The sequence below is a fragment of the Psittacula echo genome, assembly GCF_963264785.1.
Source record: "Psittacula echo genome assembly, chromosome: Z".
NCBI classification, from domain to species: domain Eukaryota; kingdom Metazoa; phylum Chordata; class Aves; order Psittaciformes; family Psittacidae; genus Psittacula; species Psittacula echo.
Genome location: NC_137742.1, coordinates 104,512,577 through 104,521,117, shown reverse-complemented (window position 1 = coordinate 104,521,117; position 8,541 = coordinate 104,512,577). Strand labels below are relative to the sequence as shown.

Here is an 8,541-nt window from a genome sequence, read left to right as displayed (position 1 = left end):
GCAGGAGTTATCGCAGCCCCAGTGCCACCATCACCATCTTGGGAGGCTGGGGCAGCTGCTGGAGCTGAGCTCCTTACCCCCAGTGATGCCCTGTGCCATTCTCCACGCCTTTCCCAGTCTTTGGTTGAAGGCCAGGCTCCGTGAGGGGCAGATCCTCATCTTGTATCCCCACTGTGGGAGCCCAGTGCCTTACATCCCGGCGCTGCCCCTGGCACCCACCGACAGCAGCTTCACCCCCGTGCTGGTGTCCGTGCCCGCTGCGGTGGCTGTCCCGGGCACATCCCATCCCGGTGCCGGGCTGGCAGACGGGGCTCTGTGCCGCAGCCAATCTGTGAATGCCACAGGAAGATGGCTCTCCTTCCCCTGCCTGTTTTCCTGGTGCCCAAAGCCGCCTCCGCACCACAGACAGGCTGTTCCCAAATGTGACAGGAAATTGCTAAGGAGATAATTGAGTAGCCAATTAATTAGCTAATGATGAATGTAAGCGTCCTGCGGAGGCAGCCCTACAGCCACTCTGACCGTGTGCTGCAGCGATGTGTCACTCCCGGTGTGGTTACAGCTTCTCGGTGTGTGCCCATGGGGCCAGGCCCTGCACCAGGGTGGCCGGTGATGTGCTGGGGTGGTCAGTGATGTGCTGGGCGGCTCATCACCTCCAGCCTGGAGCCAACACAGCAGGGCTATGGGGCTGGCGGTTCCTGTAGGGTCCTGGCACAGGCACACGCTGCCAGTGGTGCTTGAAACACGTCTTTATTTCACTTGTGGCGCTGGCACAGGAGGGAAGGGGCACAGGGATGCGCCCAGGCCGGCAGCCACCAGGCAGGTACCGGCATCCTGCCGGGCACCGTGCTGGAGCTGCGGTGGGAGCCAGTGCTAGGAGAGCAGGGAGTGCAGCAGTGCCAGCACCAGTACCAGCACCAGGGCTGCTGGCGGGAGCCGGGCTGTTCCTGCACTGTTGGTGTAGCCATAGCGGGTCCTGCATGTCCCCTCCAGCTCCTCGAAGGCGATGGGTGTCTCGTGGGCTGCCATGCTCTGCAGGGTTGCTTTCACCTGCGATGGGGACAGGGTGGGCTCCTGCAGCGAGGGGCAGTCCCTGTGCCCCACACAGCCCCCGTCACCTTGCACATCGTAAGCCCTGCATGTCCCCATGCTCCTATTCACCCACTGCCCCGTGTCCCTGTGCCACCCTGTGTCACCATACAGCCCAGGGTGCTGTACATCCTCGTGTCCTACTTGTCTCTGCTGCCCCCTGTGTCCCCGTGCTCTGTGTGTCCCCATGTCCTGTACATCCCCGTGCCCTGCTCACCTCCTCCACCTTCTTGAATACACGGAGCAGGTTCTCTGCCAGGGCTGCCTTCAGTTCCTCCTCTGTCCAGTTCCTCGCCAGCAGCTCCGCCACCAGCGCAGGGTACGTGGACACGTCCTCCAAGCCGATGGGGAGCCTGCGCCACCGCAGCTGTGCCGGGGCAGCCGCCTCCCGCTCCCCAAAGCAGGGCACAGGGAGACCTCCCCATGGCACATCCCCACGCTGGGGACGCGCTGCCCTGTCCCACCGGTGCAGCCCATCCCGCACCCATCGCCCGCCTTACCCTGAGACCCCATCGTAGTCGCCACCGAAGCCGACGGACTGAGCACCAGCCACCTTCTTCACGTGGTCCATGTGGTCTGCGAGTGCCGAGGGCACAGGGTGAGCAGGGAGAGGGGGGACACTGACACCCCCAACCCGGGCACCCGCCTCACCTGCGACATCTTTCAGCATGGCCGTGTCGCTGCATGTCACATACGCGCTGTAGAAGTTGACCATCACCAGGCTGCCTGTGGAGGCCTGGGGGAGAGGTGGCCCTGAGCCCAGCTTCCCCCATGCTGTCCCCATCCCTGCCCATGGCCATGCCCCAGCACTCACCACCATCCTCAGCACCTCATCAGGCACGTTGCGGTGGTGCTGGCAAAGGCTGTACGCAGATGAGTGGCTGAAGATGACGGGGGCTTTGGAGAGGTTCAGCACAACCTTCATTGTCTCCACTGAGACGTGGGCCAGGTCCACGATCATGCCCAGGCGGTTCATCTCCTCCAGCACCGTCTGCAGGGATGGGGCAGGTGAGGGATGTGTGAGGGTCACTGTGCACCTGGGGCACTTAACGGGCAGCATGGGACTGGTGGGTACCACTACCATGGCACCATGCTCACGGGTACTGCTTCCAATGCTGTCTCCACTCACCTTCCCGAAGGACGACAGGCCGTGGTGCAGGACTGGATCATCCCCAGTGTCCACCAGCCAGTTGTCAGCCCTGCAGAGCGGGGACAGCATCAGGGCAGATCTCGGGGCACGTGCCCCTGCTCGGCCACACGCTGCGCCCCCACATTGGCCCTGTCCCCCCATCCCCGTCCCCCCTGGGGCTGCTACCAGGGGGTGTTGCAGCTGTGGGTGAGGGTCATGTAGCGGACTCCCAGGCGGTAGAAGGTGCGCAGGACGCCCAGGCTGCTGTCGATGGAGTGGCCGCCCTCCACCCCGATGAGGCTGGCCACCTTGTTGCTCTCGAAGGCCTGGCGGATGCCTGTGGGACGGGGGGGAGACATCAGCTGGGGGGTCCCTCAGGGCACCCCCATTCCAGCCCTGTGCCCGCTCACCGTCGCTGTCGCTGACGCAGGCGAAGGTGTCGGGGTAGTGCTCGCACATGCGGTGCACCACATCGATCTGCTCCAGCGTGCGCTTCACCGCGTCCTTGTTCTGCGTGTCACAGGGCACGTACGCCGACCAGAACTGCCCCCAACAGCACGTGGTGAGCACCGGGAGCCTGGACCCAGGACCCTGTCACCCCATGGTGTCCCCGAGCCCACCCTGCTGTCCCCGGTACCGTCACCATCCCACCTGCCCCCCGACGTGCCCGCTGCGCAGCTTGGGGATGTTGGTGTGGGTGCCGTTCAGCAGCAGGAGGTTGGCCTCTGGCAGCTCAAGCTGGTTGTTGAACCTCTTGAGGAGCTGCCAGGGCAGGTCGTTGTGCCTGGAAAGAGGAGAGACGAGTGAGGGGCTGTCCATCCATGCATGCATCCATCCATCCATTCCTTATTCACCATTCCATCATTCCTTCATTTAGTCATTCCATCCATCCATCCATCCATCCATCCATCCATCCATCCATCCCTCATCAACCTCCTCACCCATCTCTGCCCTCTGTCAAAACCAGAGCCAGGTCCCCCACTTTGGCCGGCAGGGAGCCAGAGGGAGGCCGGGGACCCTTCACACATCCCTCCAACCCCACTCGCACCCGGAGAGCCAGCCGGGATCCTGCCGGCAGGAAATCACTGTCACCACTGTGGGAATGTCACCACCACAGGACGTCACCACCGCGCAGTGTCCCGCTCCCAGCAGTGTCTCTGGGGAAGTGCTGGGGCCACTTCTCCCCTCACTCATCACCGTCCCCACATCCTCCGGCTCCCTCTTTCCCGCACCCTACACCCGGGGCTGGTACCACGGGGGAACCCTGTGGAGGATGGGAGCCTCTTGATGGCCCTGGCAGGACACCAGCGACATCCCCGAGGACACAACCCTGTGGGATCTGAGCGGGGACTCCCCTGGGACAGCCCCTGGCTTCCCAGCTCTCTGCCTGCTCCTGCTGGGCTACACCTCCTGGGGATCCCCTCAGCATCATGGTCCCGGGGTCCAGGCACGGGGATCCCCCAGGAGAGCTGTCCCTCACCCCAAGGTGCCCGGCATGGGGATCCCCCCAGGGCCGTCCCCGGTGGGTTTTCTGGCTGGGGTTTTCTCATGGGGGCTGGAGACACCGCGGGGCCGGGCAACCTTTGCTCACCCGTCGATGACCGGCGTGGTCGTCATGATGCGCTCGGCCTCCTCCCGGTACTGCTGCCCTGCGCTGGGCAGGAGCAGGCGCAGCGCCAGCGCCAGCACCACCGCACTCCTGCCCGGCATCCTCGCCTGCTCGGTGCGGCTGGGGACGAGCCGTGGTGACCTGCCACCACTGCTGCATGCACCGGCCGTCCCCTCCCGCCGTCAATGAGTAACCAGGAGCCGCAGCTGTACCCTGCTCCCAGCCCTGCCAGTGGGCACCGGGGCGCTGTGACGGCGGCTGCCGCAGCCCTCCTGAGTGGCAGGGCCTCTCGCATAGCTGTGGGAATGCTCCTGACCCCTCTAATGCAGCCCAGATTCTTCTTGCTGTGAAAGTGCCACTCTCATCCCCGCCTTGGCTTCGCCAGTGCTGGCACCCCCAGCCCAGTGCTGGTACCCGACAGCATCCCAGCCCAGTGCGGGCATCACCAGCACCCCAAGTACTGATGGGCAAGCCCCAGCACCCCTGTCCCCCCACTCACCCTGTCCTCGGGACGCTCCAGCGGATGCTGCCTGTTAGGGCTGTGAAATATGTTTTCCGCTTGCGTGCTGGCGGCGAGGCTGGGATGGGCTCCGGCCACCCCAGAGCCACCCCCCGACGTGGTGCCGGGGAGCGGCCAAGTGTCTACGTACCCCGTGGCAACGTGCTGAGACCTCCCCGCCATGGAGGGGCTGGGGGGCAGCGGCAGGGCCCTGCCCTGGGGGTGCCAATGGTGCCGGATGCATGCCGGGCTCCCCCTTCCCCATGGGCCTGCTGCAGCATCGTGGGGAGAATACTGAGGCATCCCTGGAACCCACAGCACAGCGCCCATGGTGGGGGCTCCAGTGTGGGGACACCGATGCTGCTGTGTCATGTGTGGCAAGAGGCTGCTGGGAATGGCGTGGAGCCACATGGAAACAGCCCCGCTCCTTGTCCCAGAGTGTGCTGGGATGGGAATCTCTTCCTCCAGCACAGTGCCAGCCATAGGGAGCGCGATGTGGGGCACGGTGCGGAGCTGGCACCGTGAGATGCTCTGACCAGTGAGGCTCCCGTCACTCTTCCATCCTCCATGTGAGTGAGGTGTGCGGTCCCCCCGGCCCTTCTGGCTGCAGTGCTGGGTCTGCCCATGCAGGACCCCATCCCATCCCGGGGGTGAACCAGTCCCGGGGCCATCCCGCAGGCAGCGCTCTCCCGGCGATGGCCCCAGCGTGGCCGGATCCGCGGCCCCCCTGCAGGAATGTGCCTCCCGCCCGCCGGGACAGCTTCCTCTTTTGCAGCTATTTAAGGCTGGTTCCTGCCGCGAACCTGGCAGCAGCCGGGACATGGAGCGCATGGATGTGACCGAGACCTTCTCCGGCATCTCCCTGCCGGGGCACCTCCACACGCAGGAGTCTCTCAGCTTCGCCGTCACCTTCCCATTCCGCCCCACCGACGTGGTCATCGCCACCTACCCCAAATCAGGTGAGGGATGGAGGAGCGGGGGGCTCGGAGGGGGCCAGCAGCGGTGGGGCACGGGGAGGGGACCCTGCTGGGTGTGCGGGGCAGTGGGGCAGGGCTGGGACCCGCAGGCCAGGCTGGGGGCCAGGGGCAGGCTCTGCTGCACAGCCCCGGCTCCCCGGGAGCTGCCTGTGCGGATGGGAGGGCGCCGGGCCCGGGGCCAGCCCCTCTCCAGGCAGGACCCCGCGGTTCCCGCAGCCCTGTGGTCACTGGCGCCTCTGGGCACAGCGCAGGGCCCCCGGCTCCAGCCATGGGCTCCGTTACCCCAAAACCACTGCCCTGTGGGGGTGGCCGCCACCCCCTGCCCTGCGTCAGCCGCGTCCTGTCCCCACTGCCCGGTTGGTGGAGGGTCCCGTAGAGCGCTGCTCTGTGCCACGTTGTGCTGAGCCATTGAGCCGGGCCCTGTGCCATGTCAGGCTGTGCTGTATGATGCTGTGCCACGCTGTGCTGTGCTATGCCATGGGGTGCCACGGTGGGATGCGCTGTGTCACACTGTGCCGTGCCGCATGGTGCCCCTCAGAGGGCTCTGACTCCCGTGTCGGCAGGCACCACGTGGATGCAGGAGATCCTGACGCTGCTGTTCAGCCACGGGGACGTCCTCCCGGCCAAGACCATCCCCAACTGGGAGCGGGCGCCGTGGCTGGAGCAGGTTTACTTCAGGGAAGCCCTGCAGGACATGCAGGACACGGCCGCGTGCCGGCTCATCACCACCCATCTGCCCGCCCGCATGCTGGCCCCTGCCCTGCAGCAGAGCAAGGCCAAGGTGAGGGCTGCGATGGGCTGGGGAGTCCCCACAGGGGCATCCCGCACCCATGGGGCTCCCCACAGCTGGGTGATTGCCAGGGGCTTTCTGAGTGGAATCCCCCCGCCATGGGGCTGACACCGTCCCCCCCCATAGGTGATCTACGTGGCCAGGAACCCCAAGGATGTCGCTGTCTCCTTCTACCACTTCCATCACCTGGCCAAGTTCCTGCCCGACCCTGGATCCTTCGACACCTTCCTCACGCAGTTCCTCGAGGGCACAGGTAAGGGCTGGGGAGCCCCCGTGGTGCTGCGGCTCAGCCACGAGTGCTCCCCTTCACCTCCCGCCTCCCCCAGTGCACTACGGCTCCTGGTTCGACCACGTCAAGGGCTGGCTGGGTCAGCGGCAGCTGCTGGACATCTTCTATGTCACCTACGAGGAGCTGCACCAGGTGAGCCCCGGCGTGTCCCTGTCCCCATCCCTGTCCCCATGGCTGCCATGGTCTGACTGTCCCCCTCGCTGCAGGACCTGCGTGGCACCGCACAGCGGCTCAGCACCTTTCTGGGCTGCCCACTGGAACCGGAGACACTGGCAGCCCTGGAGCAGCACTGCAGCTTCGCCACCATGCGCGACAATGCCATGGCCAACTACTCCCTCATCCCCATTGAGATCATGGACCACAGCCAGGGATGCTTCATGAGGAAAGGTGAGGGGGACGGGGTGGAGGGGACACGGCAGGGACATGGTTGATCCTGGCTGCAGCATCCCTGTTGCCATGTCCCCTCCATCCCGCAGGCGTTGTGGGGGACTGGCGGGACCACTTCTCCCCGTGGCAAAACGCGCTCTTCAACCGCCTCTACCAGGAGGAGATGGGTGACCTGGAGCTGCCCGTGCACTGGCCCATGGCCTGATGGGCTTTGAGGAGCCAGGGAGGCCACTGCACAATGAGACCGGCCCCCTGAGCCCTGCTGAAGGGGATGCAGCCTGCATGGGGACCCCCCAAGCCCGATGCACCACCCCAGGGACTGGAGCTGGGGGTCTGGTGTTCGGGGGGACCTCCCCGGGGATGGGGGCACTGCTGGCTGCCCCCCGGGTTGCTGCCCTGGGGGGGGTGCGTGGCCATGACCTGCTTCAACCCCATAGTAATAAATATTTATTGCTGTTCCCAGCCCGGCATTCCCGGGGCCTGGAGCGGGAAGCGGTGAGCAGCAGGAGCCACCGGCACCAGCAGGTTTGGGACCCATCCCAAGGGATCTGCGCTGTGCAGGAGGCAGCGGCCGGGCGGGCAGTGCAGGGGCAGCACATCATGGATCTATAGCGCTGGTGGAGCCTGTGGCACGGAGCTGGCTCCTTCAGCAGCACCCAGGGCTGCCAGGGTGCACCCTCTGCCCCCATCCCTGCCCTGGTGCACCCTTCATGATGCCTTTGGGACCTCACCTCCCTCCTGGTGTGTTTGCACCCAAAGATTGTGACCACACCGCCGCAGCACCTTGAGCACCCCCAGCCCGTGTCCTGCCATGCCCCAAGGAATTGCCATTATCAAAGCACTTCGGAAGCGCTGGCACTGTCAATGATTAACCCCTGGCTTAATTAACCATCATCCGCCGGGTCCATGTGGCACTGTGTTGGGGAGCGGGGGCTGAGGGCTTGGCTGCAACATGGGCAGACTCCTCAACAGGGCTGCACCGAGCTGCGTGCAGGCAATGAGACCCTCAGTGGGGCTCTGTCACTGCTAACCTGGGCACTGCTCCCCGCGCTGGTGGGTGCAGCTGCGGTGACACGGGGCACCTTCATCCCCATGGGGCCCTCCTGCACTCGCCGGTGGGGCACCCATGGATTGAGGTACCAGGTCAGCCCCCTGCCCACACTGAGCCGCAGCCAGCGCAGCTCATCAGGCGCTGGGTTTCTATGGCGACGTCTATTATCCTGCTTTATAAGAGATGAATCAGGATCTATAAATACATGGGTGGACGGGGAGGTGCGGGCAGGGTGCTCTGTGCCGGAGTGCCAGCGGCCGGCATGGTGGGTCAGCATGGCTGTGCTGGTGGATGGGTGAGTGGCTGCCTGGATGGGGGCAGGCTGGTACCTCTGGTGACAGCAGCATCCCCGGCCCGGGCCGAGCTCGGTGCCACTCGTGTGGCTCTTGGGTGGCCACTGCCCCAGGCCCCAGCTTCAGTTGCTGTGGTGGCCTTGGGTCACACCGTACCCCAGATGATGCCACCTGCCCAGGAGCATCTGCTGCCACCGGGACAGCGACACGCAGCGCGTGGCACAGGGTGAAGGGCACACGGCACGTGGCACGGTGCACACAACATGTGCCAGGAGGTGAATGGCACACAGTGAATGCACCCGGCTTTTGGTGCAGCAGGCGGGGCACACCGCTTGGAGCGCTGCACATGGCACAGTGTGGTACATGGCATGTAGCATATGCAACACAGCACGACACACAGCACAGGGCACATGGTACATGGGGTGGCACAT

At 65.3% G+C, this 8,541-nt stretch overlaps 2 protein-coding genes across 2 annotated transcripts; one reads left to right on the top strand and one right to left on the bottom strand.

Annotated features, from left to right (window-relative positions):
- Positions 1-870: 870 nt before the first annotated feature.
- On the bottom strand, positions 871-5,145 carry DPEP1 (dipeptidase 1; the record flags this gene model as incomplete). The annotated part of the gene is made up of 11 exons (XM_080638402.1): positions 871-1,047; positions 1,304-1,439; positions 1,587-1,662; positions 1,738-1,822; positions 1,901-2,077; positions 2,216-2,285; positions 2,402-2,552; positions 2,626-2,758; positions 2,867-2,999; positions 3,807-3,997; positions 4,324-5,145. 11 exons carry the CDS (start codon positions 5,143-5,145, stop codon positions 871-873), a joined length of 2,151 nt encoding a protein of 716 aa, XP_080494528.1.
- LOC308231983 (sulfotransferase 2B1-like) lies at positions 5,144-6,971 on the top strand (the record flags this gene model as incomplete). The annotated part of the gene is made up of 6 exons (XM_080637913.1): positions 5,144-5,282; positions 5,864-6,081; positions 6,217-6,343; positions 6,417-6,511; positions 6,586-6,766; positions 6,856-6,971. 6 exons carry the CDS (start codon positions 5,144-5,146, stop codon positions 6,969-6,971), a joined length of 876 nt encoding a protein of 291 aa, XP_080494039.1.
- Positions 6,972-8,541: the final 1,570 nt, after the last annotated feature.